We start from the raw sequence: 22,917 nt of genomic DNA on the forward strand, positions 1-22,917 counted from the left end.
ATCATAAAAATCTCCCTTGACCCAACTTGGTTTTCAGCTTAATTTTGCAAAGCTGTGTGTATTTAACAAGGAGAAGCCTAGTATGAGTGAAACACTTGCATTATATACTGATTATTTATTTATTATGGTAAATACATGTCAAATCTCAACATCCATAATTTAGTATAATTAAAAGGGCAGGGAGGTCATTACACAAAGGGAGGGGAGAGATAGACATATAGGTACAGGGCGTAGGGTATGCTGCTGGACAGAAACATTCTTCCTTGTTAAAAATAATAGGATAAATTACATGTCAACCCCTGATTTTCAAACGAAACTCAGATCACCCTGGTTTTTTTGAAAAAACTCAAATCACCTCTTCTACAGTAATGGTGTTAGTTTGCTGTTAGTTATTGGTATGAAGGGTCTATTTTACCCTTGTACTAAAACATTAGAATTAAATTTTCAATACTACCCTTCATTCATCTTCAACATTGGTCAATGGTAGTTTAGGGATTTAAATTTATTTAACTGGCTGACATCATCACTTGACAACATAAAAGTAACGGCAGGGACTGATTTGTCATATTGGGGTCTTAACCAGGGGGTGATTTGAGTTTTTTTTAAAACCAGGAGGTGATCTGAGTTTCGTTTGAAAACCAGGGGTGACATGTAATTTACCCAAAATAATAGGTTATCTTATGATTTTGCTATATTAAATTCCCACAAGACAATTTTTTGTGCAAGTGAATGGAAAATTGAGGGATGTTTGTCACCTAAAAAGGCTGAAGAGATTGCCAAGATAAAAAAAGAGTGGAGCATGCCAAGGACATGGGAGTTTTAAGCTCTTTTTATGCATTCTGAGGCTAGAGAAGTGATATATAATTTGCTTATTTCAGGTTATGAAGAATGTTGACTGGGACATTTTATAAAAGATTAAAGACTCAGCTTTTGCTATTCTTTAACAACTCTATTGTTTTTACTGTTTGAACAACTTGGATTGATCATCAAGTTGGATCTATTTTGAAAAACCAAGCAATCTTTAATCAAAGTTTGGCTTGTGAAAGTGATTCTTCAATTCATGTTACTGACAACTTTTGTCCTGAACTTTCCAAATGAGAAGGGATGGCATTCATGAAGAAACATCCAGACCTTATCTTGTTGCCCATTGTAAGAAACTACTAGCACCAACTGCTTGATCTGTGCTAGCAAAGAAACGTGGCTTGGGCTCAGGATTAGGATACATGCACAAATCTGTTGCCAAGAGATACAAATGATTTAAGCACAGACACGATAACATCGACAACCCTAGAACGAAGCTAAGACATAAACATGATTTCTCTTATTGAATCAAACTCGAAAAAGAACTATACATAAAATATTTGTCCAACGTTCAAAAGACTCTCATGAGGAACATTGAAGATCACACTGTTCTCTCTACAGATTTTCCTAAGAAAAGCATATATGTAATCTATGGAAATTTTCTTAAGTAACCTCGAATCTCTTCTTGCCCTTATCACTGTATTCCCCAGAATGTGCACCACCCCAGAATCTCTGCAACTGTTCAAGAACTCCATCTCGTCCGACTCATGGCTGGTGTTCCCTGACGACCTCACCATGGTCATGTTGTTGGCAGGCAATGGGGAATCAACGGGTACAATTGAGTCATCACCCGATGTTATGCGATCCATGTTGGAGTTCACTGTGCTGCTACTCTGGGTTAGTTGGAAGTCCCCTGACTGCATGGTTTGCTGACCATTCAAAGTGTATTCCTCTGAATCGGAATATCCCTCCATCATCGACTCAAGACGGACAAACAAGATAAGGCTGTCAAAGAGCATCTTCTCAAAATCATCATCCTTCTTGTGGAGATCCTTGTAACCATACCTTACAACACACCGAAACATATGATAATTCTTAGGCCCGATCCGCTTTACAAGGAATCTCTCATCTTGAGGCACTGTGTATACAGGGAGGTACTTCACACACACAAATACAACAACAGAATGGATGGCAGGGAGGTTGGTGATAAAATGAGAAAAAATGTGGGGCACCCCGCTTGGTAATTCGGAGTACACAAATCCTATACCAGGGACTCGGACCAACCCCAAGCTGGGACCTAGCCCAAGGATCCATGCCATGGAAACTTTACTGTGCATCTCAAACTCATAACGCTTCACTGTTCCATAATGCCAAACATACATGATGACAAGAAAGGCTGCTGCAATTACGAGTGGGACCCAACCACCTTGATCAACCTTGAAAAGTACAGCTGAAAGGTATGGCAGTTCCACAGCACATGATAAAGCAGTGAAGATTAGCACAAGACTCCAATGGCAGCGCCAGACAAGCAACATGATTAGAATCATGAGAAATGTTGTCACCAGCATAACTATCACAACTGCCGTTCCTATTTTCAAAAAACAAGATAAGATCTTATCAACGCAAGTGTAATTCCAAGGTAGAAACTTGTAGTAGGATTAGAATTAATGAAAAAAAAAAAAAGATATCGTATTTATGGCCTTCTAAATACTTATGTGGTCCCAATAGTTCTTTCTGTAGTCAAAATATCATTAATGTTTACACTAAGTAGGATAATATTCCACGTAACCTCAATGTGCATGTTGTTTTCAGCTTCATTCTCTAACGTTTGGTGCAGACACTAAATTCCCAACAAATATTAGAACAAATTCACCAATTATAACATGTTACACAACCTTTTGTATTCTTGAAATTCGTCCCTTCTGTCAATGGACTCATTTGTAAGAGTCACTTCATTGCCGAAATATTTTATCACCCCCCCCCCCCCCCCTCCCCCCTACTCTTTTTGCTCTTACAAACTACAGTTCCAGTCTTCCAAATTGCCACCTCTCTCAAGTCTCATCTGTGAAGACACCAAGTGTTGCCACTGACAATACCATTTTCCAATCTGATTTGGAAGAGTTCTCATTCATTTCACCTGTTAGGGTCTAGAAGTTCAAAACAAGGATTATGATGTAGTCCTACCAACCATGGTATGGCAAGAAGCATGGGATCAAATCATCAAAAAGAACGGACCCCAACTTCTAAGTGAAGGGAGAAACAAAGGAGATGGGGCATTAAACAAAAGGGCCTTTGTCAAAAAAAATAGCTGTCAATAAAGGACCACGAAGGGTCATGCATCTCAAATGGTCAAGTGGGGATCCAAGAGAACAAGTGTTAACGATGACTTTGTCCTTACTTGAGCAGCTGAGTATGAACTGATGTAAACAGGAAATGAGGAAATGTGATGAAAAAGGATCACTCATGCTTTATGTTTGAAGGTAGAAGCTGCTCATCAAAAGGAGCACTTATGCAGTATTGAGGATCAAGACTAAGCTTAGGAAGACCACAAAAGATTGGCGACAAGGCCGAAGGGTAGTTCAGTCTCTTAGTTTGTTGTGGTTATTGTAATTGAAGTTAATTTGAATTGGGGTCAATAGGTGCCATATACAGGTATTTGGTAGAGTTTTAGTTTCAGTTTTTGAGTCTTTGTGTTAGAATAGGAGTTTTAAACCAGGCTGCACGTTTATTAAAATCATGTTTAAAGTTTCAAAATTATATTCAGTGTTAGGGACCAATTAGGAGTCCAAATATGAATTGAGTAGGACTTTTCATAGCTCATTTATGTAATTATTCAATAGAATTTGGATTTTTTTAGAAGGTTGCTGCTGTACTGTGCCTGCGTGACTGGTGACATATCCAGCCAAGATCTTCAACTTCTTTCCTCTTTTACAACTGATTTCTCCTGATGAGGTGTGATCTCTCCTCCTACTTCTGTACTATTCCACTTCTTCTTACTTCTTAGTTCTTATTCCTTCTACTACAGGCGGTCCCCTGTTTTCTCAACCAGTTTCAGCTTGCTTTAATTTGTCATGTCTCAAACTTTGTGGTTAGCATTCTATTTATGTTTCTTCTTGAATTCTTTCATCAGTTTCTAGTTTATTGTCCTTTTCTGTTATTTCTACTCCTCAGCCCTGTTTTAGCTCGACACCATATGAGTTCCAATCCTTCTCTCTATACATCTGTTAATCCATTAGGATAAATCGATCCCACTCCCAGAATTACAGATCAGTTTTCCTAAGTCTTAGGAACTCCTGCAACTCTTTTAATTAACTTGTTGGCCGTCCCACTCTTCTTCTAATTTCTAAAATTTTTAAAAATTATTTCTGTTAGATACAAAGTCCAGTTAGTGTTTAGTGATTATCTGAATAACTGGTTTGGTTCTAAATTGCATTAATTCCTGGATCTTGTCAAAATTCTCAATTTTTATCATTCTGGTAAGTCTGATTCTGGACTGTCATTGTGGTTCCAGCACTGTTGTGCTTCTAGATTCACTTCTTGAACCCTGAACCACATCAAGATGTGGCTTGAGCAGCATGAGACACAGGATTGACCTACTGATGCTACTGATTGTGGTTCTGTTATGGCTGTCGCAATGTTCCTATAAGGATGACTATACTACCTCCATAAGACTGATCATGCCAGTTGAATGATTGAATCGTATTTGAGAAATATTACAATTAAAATCTGTCACTTTATCCAAAATAATGTATTAAACAACCAGCCTAGAATTTTTGCATATTAAGAGGTCCATCTGATCTGGTATTAGCTAAATCCACTTGGAACCCACTGAAGACTTTCCAGAAGGTACATTGATACTATCCCATGTACAAATTTTTGGTAAAAGCGTCCAGCTCTTCTTGTGACACCTTGCTATATTTTGGCTCTGATTATAATGGTTGGCTAGGGAAAGTAATTTCTGAGGTCACAAGAAGAGCTGGACGCTAAGCATTTCCAATCAAGAAATATATAATCACATGAAGTACTCGAACAGAAAAACCTACCATAAGCATTTCCAATCTGGCTCTGATTTTTGAATCCAGCAGTAACAGCAATGCATAGAATCATAAGGACCCAATTAATATCTGGAATATACACCTGGCCAAGGAACTTCTTTGACGTATGAACCACCTTTACTCTGGGAAAGCAGCCAAGTGCTTGGGCCTGTTTAATAATTGAAAACGTTGCAGATATGGTGGCCTGACTAGCAACAATAGCAGCAAATGTTGCAATAATAAACATAGGCCAGTACACACTATCTGCAAATAAGCAATTACGAACCACCAGTGAATGGATGCTTCATGATTCACTTTTAGTGAGTAAATATAATGCCAAGTAAAAGATCAGAACAGACCTGGTATGGAATGATAGAATGCATCTATCACATGATCCTGGTGTCTCAGAAGGTAGGCAGCTTGTCCGCAATATGCTAAAAGTAGGCAAGGGAACACAACTACTGTGAATGCAATCTGAACAGCCAAGACAGGAAAATGTCCTAGGTCAGCAAAGAGTGCTTCTGTCCCTGAAACAATTAGAAGTACCCATTGTAACCTTAAGATACAAGTTTTTTTCTATCAGATTAGAGAAGAAAATACATTGCATGATAGAAATATGACCTGTGATACTAAGCATGATCCCTCCGAGTGAGGTCCAACCATCTTTCCCTTCTCGACTGAGATATCGACCAATGTAAACAGGGTAGAAAGCTTTCAGAACACTACTATCATACTTCCATATGTTGATCGCACCAATAGTTCCAATAAGGAGAAACCAAAGGAGGACAATTGGAGCAAACAGCCATCCAACTCTATCTGTGCCAAAATGTTGCATGCTAAACAAACCTACTAATATTATTACTGCAACTACGATAACTACATCTGTACAAGAGAGAAAAAGATAAGAATTAGGCAAACTTGAGGTCCCCGAAAGAAGAAAACAAAGTTGATTCACATAGAAAAAAAATGTATAGTCTCAGAAGCGGAAACTACCGTCACTCATTTTAGGGTGGTCTACCCTTATTCCCCCAGCAGCTGAAAGAACTACAGCACAAAAAATTTAAAAAAAATAAGCAAAGGTTCAGGTTCAGCACAATTTAAAAGAACTAAGGAGAGAAAAGTGTCGACTTCTAACAATACCATGGGCTAGCATTTCAAGAATTCATAGTAGAACAGAGACTGAATATGGAAGACAATAATGAGAGAGATAAATGGAAAAGATTGCATCAAAACACCTAGCTTACACACATTAGAGAAGATATTGAAGATCATGATGTTTGATCTGTGTCTAGTTTGAAAATTTACTCCAATATATCAGCAAAGGATTTCATTTTTACATTTGATTAGTAAATATGTTTAATTTGTAATGAAAGAATTTATACTGCACCATATATAAGAGTATACTGGCCTTATTCACCAGGATATACACAAAAGTAGAAAAATAAATAATTAAGGATCTTTGAGACGTGGATTTGCAATCCAAAGATAGCTTAGGATGGCTACATATCCTGATCATGGTGGGAATATGGATTAGAAAGATCTTGATTTCTGTATTTATCACTGACTAAAATTGTATTTTAGTGGGAATTGGATAACCATGAAATGAAGTAATGTGAATCAATCGCATAACAAAGGACTACAGGGCCAATATTGGTTTGGGTTCGTACATCTATCAGAACAATAAAATAAAAAACCAAGAAGGAAGCAGATATGGTAGTCTCTCTCAGACTCGGGTCTCTCACCCACGGCTTCTCACTGTATTTTGGTCTCTCACCAATGGCATCTCACCATACTCTCTCACAGAGCAAAGCACAAAGCTATTTTTTTTTTCTTCTCAATCTCATTAATCAAATTAGTGTACAAGGTTGTAGGCCCTTACAAGTTTATGTAGAAGACAAAAAACAACAGACTCAAACACTAAAAAGGGAAGACCTAACCCAATCCTTAACTAATAAGATAAGATAAACTGACTAGGAAACTAAAATAATGAAAGAAACTGACTAAAAACAGGATTCTAAGTAAACTATTGAAGTAAATCCCGGTTTCCTACTTCTACCCATATTTTAAGCCCATTCAAGTGGCTTATTATGAAGAAAACCCATAGGATCAAAGGCCCAACACCTACATATCCCAACCATTGAAAATAAGCCCTTTAGGTGACTTATCTGCATCAACTCTCCCCTGCTTGAAAAAAAAAACTCGGTAGAGATGCCAAATCAAACTTGCATGATCATCCTTTTGTGGGAAGTAGAATTCAACAACCTTTGACTCAATTTGTCGTCCCTCCATGGCTCTAATACCAAATATTGTAGACCCAGTCACAAGTAATAACCAGTGTAAAAGAGGATCGCAAACTTCAGGTCCAGCAACAGTAAATACTTCGATCGGTTCTCAGATTTGCAGGAAATTTCAGAACAATAAAGTTAAACAAACAAGAAATCGAAGAAGATAGGGTCGTTTCTCTCAGACTCGGGTCTCTCACCCATGGCCTCTCATCATATTTTGGTCTCTCACCATACTCTCTCACAGAGCAAAGCACAAAGCTATGTTTTTTTCTCAATCTCATTAATCAAATTCGTGTACAAGGCTGTAGCCCCTTACAAACTTATATAGAAAACTCAAAAACAAACTCAAACACTAAAAGGAAAGGCCTAACCCAATCTTTAACAATTAAGATAACATAAACTGACTAGAAAACTAAACTAATGAAAGAAACTGACTCAAAACAGGACTCGAACTAAACTAATGAAGTAAATCCCATTTTCCTACTTTCTACCCATATTTTAGGCCCATTAAAAAGTGGTTCATTACAAAAGAAAACCCACAGGATCAAATGCCCACCACCTACATAACCCAACCCAAGGCTTATTTCCAATAAAATTAGCCAAATAGGTGACTTATGACATCCTCTAACTATCTTGAACCATTTCCATGCACTACGGGATGAGAAGACTACCAACCTAACAAAATGGAAAGTGGTTGCAAATTTGAGCCAGAGAAATGCCAATTGAAATCTCACCCTCAGCCCAAACACAAATAACATCCTTCGTTTAATAATGATTGGTGGGTTAGGTTATTTATCCTTAATAGCCACTATATCGAGAAAGGCTCAACTAGGTCCAGAAAATCTGTGTTAGAGGTATAGTGGAACTAACTACAGATTTGATCCAACCTTTGCTTAACTTCATACCGATTCTCTATACAGAGTGAAAGAAAACAGATACTTTAAACAAGATGGAAAAGCTCTTTAAATAAAATTTGATAATGTATGCTTAAAATCGGCAGGGAGTTTCACATTTTAGATCCTTAAATCTGCATGTCTTTAAATACGGTAACCATCTACAGAAACTCCCTCCTTAATTGTAATATCCAATCTGAATAAGAAAGGAAAATATATTCACTAATAACATACGATGAAGCCTAAACAACTCAAACAGGGAAAGTGCAGGACCTGATATCGCTGGAGTTAGAATCCCATCCCCAATCACCATGCATGTGCCAACAAGGACAATAATAAGAAGTACATTCTTCTTGCATTCATGGCCCTCTAACCATCTCTTAGTTTTTGCAGCAAATGATTTCTCATGGAATGCACGTCGGCTGTATGTAGTTAGCTCCTCATCTGTCCTGTGTTGGTTCGGTATTGTTTTCACCTTAGCATGTCGGCAGAGTAATGAATAAAGAGCAAATGTTCCACCTGCAAACACAGAACATGATCTTTCGGGAAGACAACAATATTTCGTTGACATCAATATAGGAGATAATAAAATGCTATAATGCTGAACAATTATTGGAAGCCACACCCCACCACCAAAAACATACCCCTGGGTGAATTACGCACAATCTATGATTATAAAGAATGTTATGTCAGGGTATCATGTTTGTGCTTGTTTAATTAATCTGAATACAGAAACACTCTAGCAATTCTTATTCCAATTTTACTTTCACATATCATAACAGATAACAGTATCCCCAGCTCTGAATGAAAAATCATATCTTAATGAGAAGGTGAAATCTAAGAAATGATGTCGTAATTATGATGAGTATGCAAATTGGTGACCATTTAGAAAGTGAAATCTAAGATATGATGACCTGATTATGATGAGTACGCAAGGTGGGTGACAATTTCAAGTGGAAACACTTCTCTGCTCCCCCAAACAAGGTCTGCCACTAATAGAAATGTATTCTCATAGATTTACCATCTCAACCACAATTTATTACATACTTCATGTAACACAAAGATCAAAAAGCAATTTTAACAGCTTCATACATTTTAATGCATACGACTGTCTAGATGCACAGTAAGCTCAACGTCTGTTCCAATTTTTTGTCGATTCAAATTATCAAACAATTATGAAGCAAGTGCATGCTCTGAGACCAGTGTACCTTGGCCATTATCATTTGCTCTCAACACCACAAAGACATATTTGAGGAGCGGAACAAGAGTAAGAGAGTATATAATCAATGAGAGAGCTCCAATGACGTCATCTGGATCTTTGATTCCGCGAGGAAATGTGTTGTAGAAAACATATAAAGGAGATGTGCCCAAGTCTCCATATACAACCCCAAGACTCTGGAATGCAAGTCTCAAAACTAACATAGCCGAGAATTTCTGGAGAAAGATGCAAAAGAAAGAGGAACTAAATCAGCAAACTAATGTATGTGATAACCCCCATCTCTGAAACCGACCCCTAAACAACCAAACCGGTTCATAGCAGAGTAATACTGCAAGGAGAAACTCATGAACTGGTATATAATTAACATACCACCCAAGCAAGCATAAGTTGAAGGGGGTTCTATTGAATGAAAAAGGCAGAACTTAAATCGGAAAAAGGTAAAACAGGACAATGATATGTCCCCTGTTACTCTCACCTTTTCTCTATACATGTTTTTGATTCTTCCAGCCTCCTCGTCCATGGGCTGATCAAGCTTTTGCTCCAAAACCCACATGTTACCTTTATTAGTGCCACCATGGTCATCAATCGATGTCGAAGCCTCAGAAGCCATAAATCTGGTACCCGATTCACTCCCTGCTCTTTCAATCAATCTTCTCAACTCCAATACACCAATAACCAGACCGCCAAAGCGATAATCCACAAGAAGAAAACTTAAAAACCCGTCTCAGAAGAATAGCAGAAAACCCACGAGACCATGAAATTGAAACCTCAGAGCAATTCATCCATGGCTACCGACCTCCCAGAGGATTAAAAAAAAAAAAAACAGCTGAAGATGACCGCTTGGATAGGAGAAATTTTACCTATAGCTTGTCATTACAAATACCCAAGTGGGGTCAGCTTCAAAACAAAGAATCTCAGCCACAGGACAATAAAAAACCATTAAAATCTCAAATACCAATTAATGAATGCAAAGTGTTAGGCCAGTCCATTGAGGATTCGAATAGCCACATCAAATCCAAAAATTCCCGGAGCTTGAAATTGATTCCGAATGTCAAAATTTCAACAAAAACTTTCCTTTTATTTTTTAACAAAGAAGTTTCTTCCCTAATTCATTTCCGAGGATAACAATCCACAACAACTCATCATCAAATATACTGTACCCAGAAATGCAAGAAAAAAAGGTTAGGTTGCAGCAGAGGGAATAATTTAGAGTTCCTGCCGCATAAAAACGTGCCTTTATAGAACACACAAAAAAACATCCTTGCTATTGGAGGAGAGAGAACGAGAAATTCCTCTGGCAGTTCTCCTCTCTCTCTCCCTGCAACTCGTTTGGAACTTTCGAAGATTCGATTAATTGGTAAACACATTATTAAACGCAATCATTATTCATTTTCAATTTTTTTTGGTAAATTAATTTTAAATATAGAGAAAAGATTTAGTACACAGCCGTGTATAATGCACGGTAGAACTTTCAACTGTTCGATGAAATGATTGTGTAATCTTTCATTCTCATCCAACGGTTGCAGGGACGATCGTTCACGAAACCTTTTGCCATATATTGGGGATTATTACAAATGGAATTGGAACGGAAGAAGAAGGAAAAAACAATACAAAAGATAACGATTTGAATAGGAAAATTTCCAATGATTATCTGGTGAAAGTTTTCAGAAAAAGACTCTGTCAGAGTGGGGTCCACTATGACATGGTATAGGACCCCACTCTGACAAGGTATAGTGATGTGGTCCCTGCAAACTGGCCGACATCCGTACGATAGGTCCAAATTTGCTGATGATTTGGTAGGAGTGTTTCTGAACGGTTAAAATTGCGTTTCAGTGATTTTTTCCTGTAGGCCGTCCTATTTTGGTATTAAGTGGGGTCGGTCCTATATGGCTATAAACAAGTGTGTCAAAACCTAGCTCCAACCGTTAAAGACTAGAGATGTAAATGAATCGAATTTGATCGGATAGTGGCATTATCATATTCGTATTCGATTATATTCGGACGGATTCGGATAATTTCCAGATAGTGAACATAGATCGAATACGAATTTTCGACTATCCGTTGATATGTTTACCGTTGTTATGATGAGGATTAGGATTGAGACTTGAGAGTTCAGCAACTACCCTTTCTTCTACTCTTCTTAGTCTTTGATTTTCTTACGTTTATTATTTTTGATTTTATCTTGTATTTATTTTAATAGATATGTGATTCCATGTATCACATTGCATAAAACAATATATATAAACCAATAGCAAATCTAGAAAAAGAATAACATTATCTTAACTTATAAATTTATAAAAATAAGATAACAAAATTCAATAAGATAATTTAAAAGGATAGACAAACCCAGAGATATATTTCAGATATTTTATTACCTTTGGATTGCTAAACAACTCGGATAATAATTGGTCGGATAGGAGGGTTATCATATTCGTATCCGATTAATTTCGGACGGATTCGGATTCTCCTAAACGAATACGAATGCGGATTGAATACGGATTTTCGAATATCCGTTTACATCCCTATTAAAGACCGATAAATTGATTGAAAAAATTTGGATTGAATCGAATCAATTCTTATAGGATTGGTTTTGGATTGGAGTATGAGTGTATAATGGAGATTGATTGAAAATGGGACCGCATCGGACTGATTGATAAGTGATAACAAATCGAATGAAATCGATAAAAATTTCATTGAGATGAATAGGTGAATTGATTATCTATTGATTTCAATAATAGTGAGCAAGTTTCTGATTGTAAAAAGAATTGTTATAAATCAATGAGCATGAGGTTATGAAAATAGAGAAATTGATTTGTAATAATGCTTCTTCCATTGATTTCCTTGTTCATTATGCAAAATCAATTGATTGTCAAATAAATGATTTGATAGTATGATTCATTTTGTGATTTCAATATTAGTTATCTTCTCATTAAGTGTTCATTAATTTCAATATTAATTATCTTTCTCTTGCAATTAATGATAAAGAAGTATATAATTTGTAACAATGATTTAGCTACAAAGTCTATTTATCCATTGATTTAAATATTAGTTATCTTTAAGGGTGTCAATTGGGACGGTTTTCGATATTTGGGATGGGTCCATACCGATATCGGTACCAAAGGTGTCAATCCCAAAACCGTCCCAGTTAATAAATGGGACTAAACCTAGGTCTCAGTCTCGATTATTAACGGGATGGGACGGTACCGGTTCCTAAACGGATCTAGGCCTGATAAAAAAAGGAAGAGGAACTTTAATGGTTAGAGATTGTTCTATTATTAGAAAACAATTTAGAATACGAAACCAAGATAAATTTCATGGATTTACTTCTTCAAACTCCTCTTTAAGATCATATGAAGATTCTCAAAACCACGTCTAAGAATTGATGAGGATGAAATAACCAAACCCATATATGGTTTTAGTGCCATCACAAAACAAGTTTATAGAAATAGAAGTAAAGGTCCATTAGTTGAAACCTCTACAAGAGAAAATACCACTGGAATACATTAAACTACAACCATAAAACTTCAACACAAGAACATGATATATACCATTTGAAAAGGTACTCATAGTTCTAGTACCTTACCGGTATTTTGGTACTGGTACCATTGGGAATCCCATCCCAAAATCATCCTGTCCCATTTATCATTCAGTACTAAAATTAGATCCCAATACCGTTCTATTTATTAATAGGATGGTCTAGTATCGGGTTTTAGCGAGAAGGTTCTGGGACGGTTCTCGGTTCTGATCCCAAATTGACACCCTAGTTATCTTCCATTATTCCCTTTACAATTTATTCTTCTTTGTTTGGATTACAAAATGAACATATCTTATTCGTGGTTGTTTACTTGTTTTGACTTAGGGAAGGTGAATTAAAGTGTTTTTTATTGAATTTTTTTCACAACAAATTATGAATGTAAGATTTCATTGTGGTTTAAACCCAAAAACCAACTGATCTAAACCGGTATTATCCCGATATTAAAAACTGAAATAAATTGAAGCCGCACCGAATCGAAAACGAAACCGATTGAAAACCGAAGTTTCTTAATGGTTTGGTTTTGATTTCACTAATTCTAAGACCGAAACCGAGCCGAACCGACCATTTGACCTATAGATAGAGAATATGGAGTTTTAGTTTTTTTTTTTTTAATGAAATATGGAATTTTAGTTTTGATGATAGATTTTTGGGAGAATGTTCTCTGTGCCGGGGCCGCAGGTTGTGCCCAGACACATGGGGGTGGGTGCAATGTGTTGGACAAGTGTGTGTCCATCAAACCCGATTCGATCCGGTTCAACCCGGTTCACCTTTGTATTGAACATTTATACATTTTAGTTTAATATTGTCACATGCAATATAAACTTTTTGAGCATTATGTGTCCGTAAGTTATACTTAAAATGGTAGTCACGACTAGGGTTTGGGCTGGGCACCCTTATCATATGGTTGTCGCATTGGGTATGCCTAGACATGTGATGTCAAGGTACGAATGCGAGTGCTCACATGTTTGATGTGTGCATTGGCGAAGAATCTACTTTGTCGATTCCCTCATGTATTACTGCCAGATGTAGGAAGGGATAGACATGTGTCACCAACACCCTGTACCTAAGAGAACCCTGTCACTGCAAAGTGTGATCGCATTCTTTGGTTCATCAATGACTGAGACTCAAGCGAGTCAAAGCCGGTGTTCGGGAATGCGTGAACACTTTGTGAGTGAAGGAGTTATCCAACACGGTCACCTTTGCCCGATTGGGGAACACCAAGATAGAGACTGCATCGTGCATGGTCGGATCGAATCGGATCGATCGCGTTTTGGAAATGGTTTTGCAAAATTTATTTTACATAAAATGATACATTATTTATAGTTATTTCAAATAAAGTGTTTTATCGAGTTTTGCGGGACCCGATCGAATGCACAGACGCTCTTATATGGACATGTACTATGGATTGGGGTTTGGCAGTACATGTGTACATGCCCTAGATTCCATAATGATGGTGTTGATTAGTGGGGGGTTGTATATGATAAATTGTTATCATATAGGGAGTTATTTGGAATTTGTTAATTTAATTGGCTCTTTATTTAATTAATGGATTTGGTGCTAATTGTAATTATCCATTAATAATTAAATAAAGAATCTAATTAATACTTTTCCTATTAGATTCTACTTCTTCACCTGTGTAGCACTTTGAGTTTAAACAAAACTGTCAGACTGAGAGAGAGAGTCAGACTCTCACTAGGGCTCTATTAAACCTATCTAGGATTTAATTAAACCCTATTATTATAAATAGGGGACCATAAAACGCAAAAAAAAAGAAGCTCTCCACGTTTTTGGAGCAGACACTCTCTCTCCTGTGTTTTTGATTTCTCTCTCTCCCTCTTGTGATCTCTCTTCTTCTTCTTGCTTCTCTCACCTGTGTTTGAGAGTTAGGGTTTGTGAAACCCTAGATCTGTGCTGAAGAGTTTGAGGGCATCTGGGATTGGTGTGTAGAACCTCGGTAGCACCATGGGAGGTTCAGATCTGTTTGCTTGGAGCGCTCATTGGAGGAAGAACCATTGTCTATTGGAGGAGCAACACTTGAGGCTCACCAGGTTAGCAGTTCTTTATCAATTCCTTTTGTTCATTGATTATTAATATTTATGGGATGCGAAAGAAACTCGAATCGAGTATGGGATGGATCACTCTTGTCATGTGATGGACTAGAGACGAATTTCTCCGTCCCTATTGTGATAATTAATTTTATGGAATGCAATAGGGAAGGAGAAACCCTAATAGGGATGCACCAGGGTTCCCATGGGCAACCATGGGAAACCCTAAAATTAAAATGGGCCACCCATGGGCTAACCCAGGGCGTGCAAAACCCTAAAGATAAATATATTGGTCTCCCTAGGGAACCATGATTTGATCCCTGAACCGTTGGTTGGCCAATAGTGTGGTATCAGAGCCACCTTTCCCACCCATGAATATTAGATAATTAATGGTTAATATGATTATCATGAGTGGGATGCAAGTTGGCACATGGGTGGTTAGGATATGGTTGTTGTAACAACCTTCCCATGTGCACATGGATAGTTACAAGGTTGTTAATGTAACAACCTACCCATGTGATGATGGATTTGGTTTGTTTTGTTTATTTCAATTATTGAAGCATGTATCCAATTAGGTTGTGATTACTAATTTTTATTTTAAAATTTTTTAATCATGTTCTATATGTGGGGGGGGGGGGAGCGCACGCTGCCAAGCCTCTACGCACGCCTTTCCCCATGAACCTACCCTTGTGCGCATCCCCTTGTGGGTTGTTGCCTGCGGGCAGCAAGCTTGCGGGCTACTGTTCATGGGCCCTGTGCCTATGGGTTGCGTAGGGAGTGCCTGCAGCTTGCGCAAGTGGGCTGCATGCACCCCCCTTGTTTTCCCTCCAGTTTAACAAAAAAAAAAAAAAAAACAATAGATTTTTCAAAACAGAATTTTATTATTTTGTTTTGTTTTTTGAGGATGATGATGGGTGAAGAGATTCTCTCTTTACCCACTTGTAATTAAAATGCGATTTTAATTTTATGGGCTTGGATACATGATATCACATGCGATGTGGTGGTTCAATAATTGAAGGAATCCATGTTTTAATTTTTGGTTCACTTGCTTTAATGCCCATGCATGAAATTATATTATGATGTGATTATGGGAATGACATTCTAATAAATGGATGGATTGTTTATGTATGTGATACATGGGGTTATGGGTGGATGTGATGCTTCTATCTCTTTATCTCTCTCCCCTTTTTTTTTTTTATAAACAAATGTACTCCACCCCATGGGCAACCCAAATGGTGGGTTTATTTCTCCATGTGGGGTTTCTTTATTATTATGGAAAGAAAAGTATATAGAATTTTTTCTAGATTTCCATTAGAATTTTAGAGGAGTTAGGACTCCCAGGGCATGTAAATGCTGATCCACATGTGGCGCTCAAAGCTTATGAAGATGCAAGTCACCTACTTTGAAGACGTGATCGGGTGGAGGAGATGATCGAGGCGTGGCATCCATGGCATGATAAATGCACTCAAAGTTATTAGTTTTATTTTTATTGGGAGGGTTCTTTAATTGCTTCTGATAAAAATGCCGCCATCCCATAATCACTTTTAATTAATGTTGATTAATTATGTTGTTTAAATCTATCCATGTATGTGAGAATTAATTAATCCCTCTTTATTCACAATACATGTATGATATGGACTAGTCTTAATCGGTAGGCATGTCCATGGCCTCCTATTGAAGATAAATGTAAAAAATATGTGACATGACCCCGCATAAGCCGGCAGGACATTGCCAGGACCTCTGCCACGCATTTATCTATATTTACCTCCATCTAGATACATTAGGGTATGGATAGTGAGAGGGCATTGCGATAGTGGGCCATCTTTCATGATTCCATGATTCTAACTAATGCAATAGGTAAGTACATGACTTGGGTGTATGTCAGCCGACAGGATCTGGACATGACACCCAAGTGGCCAAAAATATTGGAAGCCCATGAGGTGGACAACTTAGTCCACACTACCATGGTGTGTATAATGACTCCCGACAGGATAAGTTATGCATGCAAGGGTTGTAGGTATCCAATTCATCTTTTGGGATATGAGGAAAACCCAAATCATGAAAGACCATTGATGTGTGTGTGCTCAATTTATTATTTTCAATGGTCATTAATTAGCATGTGGTTATTTACTTGTGCATGTGTAGATTAATATACGATGACTGCCTTTAATTCCAACCTGTTAACACTCATTAGCGAATACAAACTTAATGGTACAAACTATGTCGATTGGTAGGAGCATTAAGTTGCTCCCATTCTTGAAGGGATGCACGTTCTAGATGAACAAGTTCCTCCTCAACCCGACCCGAACGATTTTTAGGCAAATGAAGAGATGCAAGGATTCCTCATGAGGGATTCCAAGGCATCACTCTATATCCTAGGATCGTTGAAAAAATCAGTTGTAGACTCAGTCAAGGATATACGCACTACTGGGGGTAAAATGGATAAGCTTGCTGAATTGTTCAATAAGCGGTTGACACATGCACATTACGATGCGGTGAATCAAATCCATAACTCCAAGATATCTCGGGGACTCGGTGATGGATCATGTAATGAAAATGATCAACTGTTTGAAAAGCTGGAATCCATGGGGTGATTTCAGCTGCGATACAAGACGATGTGATCTTAGCGTCACTCACTTCGCCTACGCACCTTTTAGGATGTCCTACAAGATGTCCGAGAAGGAGATGGAGCTCACCGAGCTTGCTAATGCACTGGTAGAGGCTGAAGCATCCTTGAAAAAGGACAAGGTGAGGTCAATGCAGCGAGGTAAAGCCTTCTTCAAATGGGAAGAAGAAGAAAAAGGGAAGTAAGGGCAAGACCACGAAAGCCAAGGGTGGGAAGTCGACAATAAAGGCAAAGGCAAGTGCTTCTATTGCAAGAAGGAGGGTCATTGGAAAAGAAAGCGTCGTGCTTACCTGGCAACTTTGAAAGACAAGAAGTTGGATGAAACAGAGGCTGCTAAAGAAGGTACATGTGATGTTAACGTTTTTTATGAGTCTAATTTGTCTTTTGAACCGATCAATTCTTGGTTGGTGGATAGTGGATCCACTGTTCACATTTGCAATGATTTGCGGGGTTCAAGGAGACAAGGAACTGGAAAGAAATGAAGTGCATCTTCGGATGGACACTGGAGCGAGACCATGGCGTTGGCTGTGAAAAATTTTATTTTAAATTTTAGTTACGCTAGTTTAGTTTTAAAGGATTGCTATTATGTACCCTCTTTCAAGAGGAAGATAATTTCAGTTTCAAAGCTTGTTTTGGACGGATATAGTTTTTCCTTTAATTTTAAATTGATTATTCGTTTTAATAATTCCTTTGTGGCATCCGGATATATGCAAAGTGGTTTGTATTTTCTAGATTGCCCTATTAGAACGAATGTTGATTTCAAATGTTGATTGAAACGGAAAGCGCTCCAGTGAACTCAACATATCTGTGGCATCTAAGATTGGGTCACATTAATGTGGACCGAATCAGTAGATTGGTGAGGGATGGGCCCTTAGAGGGTCTGAGGGTGGAACCATTCCCCACCTGTGAGTCATGCCTTCAGGGCAAAATGACCAAGAAATCCTTTAGCAATAAAGGTGCTAGAGCCACAGATTTGTTGGAGTTGATACACACTGACGTGTGTGGACCCATAAACATACAAGCAAGATATGGGTATGAGTACTTTATCACGTTCATCGATGATTACTCTAGATATGGTTACATATACTTGATGCGTAGGAAATCGAAAGCCTTTGATAAATTCAAAGAATTCCAAGCCAAGGTCGAAAAACAGCTCGACAAACGCGTCAAGTCCTTACGATTAGATCGTGGAGGGGAGTATCTATCGGATGAGTTTAAAGAACATCTCATATCCCAAGGGATAGTTAGTCAGCTAACTAATCCAGGCACACCACAATAAAATGGTGTATCCGAATGACGCAATCGGACCCTATTGGATATGGTCAAGAAGATGCTCACTTATAGTGAGCTGCCTCTTTCTTTCTGGGGGTACGCTTTAGAGACGGCGATATATATCTTGAATAGGATTCCATCTAAGTCTGTAGCCAAGACACCCTTTGAGTTGTGGAAAAGATGAAAGCCCAGTATTCAACACCTTAGGGTATGGGGTTGCATAGCACATGTGCGAAAGCAACAGACAGACAAGTTAGAATCCAGGACTTCGAGATGCTATTTCTTAGGCTACCCCAAAGGCACGATAGGCTATTATTTCTATGACCCAGTTGACCAAAAGGTCATTGTAAGTAAACATGTCACATTTTTGGAGGAAGAAATGATGATCCAGAGGTTCGAACCAGTAGTCATAAAAGAGCTATCAGATGGCTCAGAAACGTCACTTCTAGAAGTGAGACCAACTGACATACCCGCTGAAATACCAACACCTGAGGAACCTCGACGCAGTGGGAGGACTATTAGACCACCCACCAGGCTAACTCTTCTAACCGAAGAGGAAACAGTGGAAGAGTTCCACATGGTGTCACGCCCCCATCCCAACAAGGGATAAAATACATTATAAGGGGTGACTAGGACAACGCTTGTCATCCTACTAAGCTGCTAGGATCACTGACACAGTGTCCCAACGCACAGTCATAACTAATATTAAAACAATATAATATCAGAGTGCGGAAAAGGAAATATTACATTCCAAATGATCGGTAGTTTTGCGAGCGTATAAAATCAATAGTTACAAGATGATCAAAGCCTAGATGATAAATCGTAGTTAATCCATTTTTCATTACCATCTAATAATGATTAAGAAGGGTATAAAGAAATGTTTTTACATGGGCCTACGCCTAAAATAAACAAAAGGGGAACAAGTCCCAAGAATTCTCACGGCCCGTAGGCGCAATCGTCACAAGGATACCCGTTGCCATGTTCCTCTAACACGACTTCGGCTCCTCCGCACCGCATCATAATCTAAAAATTGTGTACACGAGGGGTTAGCTCTCCACAGCCAGTGAGGGGATGGGGATGCACAAACACACAATTCACATAATCCAATGATGCATGCATATGTTAAGTAAATTTTCCACCTAACATCACAACTAAGTCGGAGGTATATGCTACGTGACAACTCGGGAGACACCGTGGGTCACTTAACTTATCGCCACAATGAAACCTCAATTGTCACCTGGGACCTACACCGATCGAAGCCTCCAAGACCACTCGGTGGCGGACCCCGATAATCAATACTACCATGATCGGCCTCTCCCACCTCCACAGAATCCGGTGTGCGATTACCCAACACCTAAACCCCTGTTGGTAAGGGTCGTAGCATAAGGGTGTAAAATCCTAGCCACGACTACATGCAAGTCCTATCGTCCCGAGAGGTAATCCGGGCGCATCAACTTTTCATCCGGTTTAGTGCCCGGTTACCAGCACGGCCGGCTACATAGATTCAACATGACATTCAAGATAATTTCTTCATAATTATATATATTATCCGGGGTTCAAGACGCACCCACCGCACCGAGACCCATCAAAGTAAAGCATCTCCAATTTACATCATAACATTCATATATAAAATATGTAATATGCACAAGCATGCTTAATAATCTATAATGATGACATAATATACAATGCAATAATAATATCAAGCCCAAACAACCAAACCCACTCACTATTTGTGTTATGTCCCGATGTTATGAGTTGTCGCCGCAATCAAGTAACACGTCACAAGATGAAAACTTTAAACCTAAATAAATAGTGCAAACAGGATTAATTAAGTAAAGGGACGGATCCCCAAAAGGTCTCCCATTAATCATTTAAGTATAAGGTTTCAGAAGTGAAGTGGTTGCAGGTGTGGTTTCATGCCCAAATTCTGCAACCACATGTAAATCCTAGGAAACTCGGGGCCCGGACAGTTTTAGTCAAGGTCGGATGCAGATGTGGTTTCGAAAACTGAATCCGAGTGTAAATCCTAGGAAACCGGGGCCCGGACAGTTTTAGTCAAGGTCGGATGCGGATGTGGTTTGAAACGAATCCGAGTGTAAATCCGAGCTTCACGGGGCCTTTTCAGGGAGGTAATTTGGGTGGTTTCTTGCAGTCGAAACCACATGTAAATCCTAGCTAACCAGGGGCTTAGGATAGTTTTAGTCAAGGTCGGATGCAGATGTGGTTTCGAAAACTGAATCCGAGTGTAAAACCACATACCTGCAGAACCGAAAATTGAAGGGTTTCTCACTAGGGATTCATTTTCCAAGGGGTTTAAAGGTAGGGAGGCTTCAAGAAAGCTTCCTCCTAGGTCCATTAGGGTTCTAAGACCTCATTAGGTCCATGTAATCCCATGGATTTAAGAGAAAACAAAGAGAACCTAAATTAGGATATAATATGGTAGAAACCTTAAATTTCTTAAATGGAAAGAGATTACTTAGGCTTAGGGCTTGTAATGGAGTGAAATAACTCCACCATAGTCTAGATTTAGAGGTTCCATCGATTCCTTAGGTTCCAAGAGAACCCTAGGTCGAATTTCTCCCATTTCCCAAACCCCAAAACCCAAAATAGAAGAAAAGAGATGGGATTGAATGGCTTACCCACCCCAAGGTAGAAGGCTCCATGTTGAGGCTCCAAGAAGTGATCTTCAAACCTCCAACCAAGATTCTCCACCCTTCTTCCTCCTTTTCTCCTTCCTTCTTTCTTCTTTCCTTCTTTCTTCTTTCTTCTTTCTCCTTTCTCTCCTCTTTCTCTCTTCCACGATTTAGGCTAGATGGGAGAAGAAATGAAAATGAATCCTTCTCCCCCTTTGTCTTATTTATAGAAAATGGGCTTGGGTCCTTTAAGCTAAATGTGTCAAATAGTTAAATGGGTGGATCCAAGATAAATGGGTCATTAGGCCAAATGGGTAGTTTAAGTTAAATGGGTCAAGAGGGCTTAATGGGTTGACCCATGGTCTTATTTAGGGTACAGGAATGGGTTAACCCATCTTTGGGTCAAATAGAGTTAAATGGGCCTGCCCACAACCTTAATTAGGGAAAAGCCCATTCTTAGATGGGTTCATAAGAGATGGGTATAAGTCCCCAATGTACTTCCTAAAGGTACGTGGGACCCGAACTTAAATTATTCCCTTCTCTCATGAAATAGCTCGAGCGGTTCAAGCCCGGACCCGCACTTCGAGGTTACCAAGGAAGAATAATTAATAAGACTTGAGGCTAGAACTTACTTTTCCATTGCCATGGTGAGTCAATGGTAAGCCCGTATCATGATCAATAATTTGTAAGCTGGGTTTGACCACCCGGTGAGAACAGCTCACCGACGCGTGGCGTTGATAACCACACGCCACGGGGAAGAAATAATAATTAATTATGATCCGAGTGCGGGTATAACATCCTCCCCACCTTACAAGAAATTTCATCCCCGAAATTTGAGGCAGCTAGGGTCTCAAGTGAGAAGGGTGTTGGATAACAACATCCCAAGTCACCCACATCTTGAACTAAGTCAAAGGTCGGATCAAGATGAGGCAGTGCCTACGTGGCACAGCAAGTAGTTCCACAATTCTCTTTTCCTTACAGGTCGCATTACCACGGGGTGTGGTTCACACACAACCCTAGAAAAACAGGGTTCCAACTACTAAGTTAAGTCTCAAGGAACAGAGTTCCTAAATCTTCCAGATCGGTGATACCATTCTAGCCTTCACTACTCCTGGTCGTCTTGGGTTACAGGATTTAAACGTCCATGTCCCAACATAGGGTTCACATTCTAAAGGCTTTCACATCCTGGTTGTCTCATTACCTAACCCAACTTTAGAATGATTTGGAATATTGATGGAATCTCCTATTGTTCACTCGATGACGGAGGGGACGCATTTAGTGATCCATTACCCCATTCATATCCTGTCGTTGGAGAAGGTCTTGTTACATCCTTCAATCTCGCTTTCACAACCTTTAAACCTACAACACGCTTATCCCAGGGAAGAGTCCACATCAGTCCTCTTTCGAGAACCAATAACCTTTTAATAGTTTTGGTCCAAGTCAACTCTTCAAGCATGTCTCAATAATTTAACCTACTCGATCATTAAATTCATTATTCATTTCCCTAAGGTTTGGTCAACCAAGGTCAGGGCTCCAATTAGTTTCACAGCGAGGTCGAGGTAAGTCATACTTGT

The 22,917-nt window shown here is 38.8% G+C and overlaps 1 protein-coding gene across 1 annotated transcript; it reads right to left on the bottom strand.

Moving 5' to 3' along the window:
• Nucleotides 1–1,300: 1,300 nt before the first annotated feature.
• LOC122640118 (probable potassium transporter 11) lies at nucleotides 1,301–21,428 on the bottom strand. Its single transcript, XM_043833252.1, has 9 exons — nucleotides 21,423–21,428; nucleotides 9,708–9,885; nucleotides 9,222–9,447; nucleotides 8,287–8,532; nucleotides 5,829–5,879; nucleotides 5,457–5,717; nucleotides 5,195–5,362; nucleotides 4,845–5,099; nucleotides 1,301–2,389 (listed from the first exon to the last, which is right to left on the bottom strand). The coding sequence occupies exons 2-9, from the start codon at nucleotides 9,840–9,842 to the stop codon at nucleotides 1,347–1,349; spliced, it is 2,385 nt and encodes a 794-aa protein (XP_043689187.1). The 5' UTR covers nucleotides 9,843–9,885; nucleotides 21,423–21,428; the 3' UTR covers nucleotides 1,301–1,346.
• Between the last annotated feature and the right edge of the window lie 1,489 nt (nucleotides 21,429–22,917).

The sequence above is a fragment of the Telopea speciosissima genome, chromosome 9 (assembly GCF_018873765.1).
Source record: "Telopea speciosissima isolate NSW1024214 ecotype Mountain lineage chromosome 9, Tspe_v1, whole genome shotgun sequence".
Classification (NCBI taxonomy): domain Eukaryota; kingdom Viridiplantae; phylum Streptophyta; class Magnoliopsida; order Proteales; family Proteaceae; genus Telopea; species Telopea speciosissima.

Bases quoted from the DNA above. Each gene is read 5' to 3' on its own strand.
- LOC122640118 (XM_043833252.1), bottom strand. From the start codon at position 9,842: ATGGCTTCTGAGGCTTCGACATCGATTGATGACCATGGTGGCACTAAT. The intron at 9,448-9,707 runs GTGAGAGTAACA...ATCTTTCTCCAG, and splicing joins AAAACATGTATAGAGAAAAG to AAATTCTCGGCTATGTTAGT. The intron at 8,533-9,221 runs GTACACTGGTCT...CTGTGTTTGCAG, and splicing joins AGCAAATGATAATGGCCAAG to GTGGAACATTTGCTCTTTAT.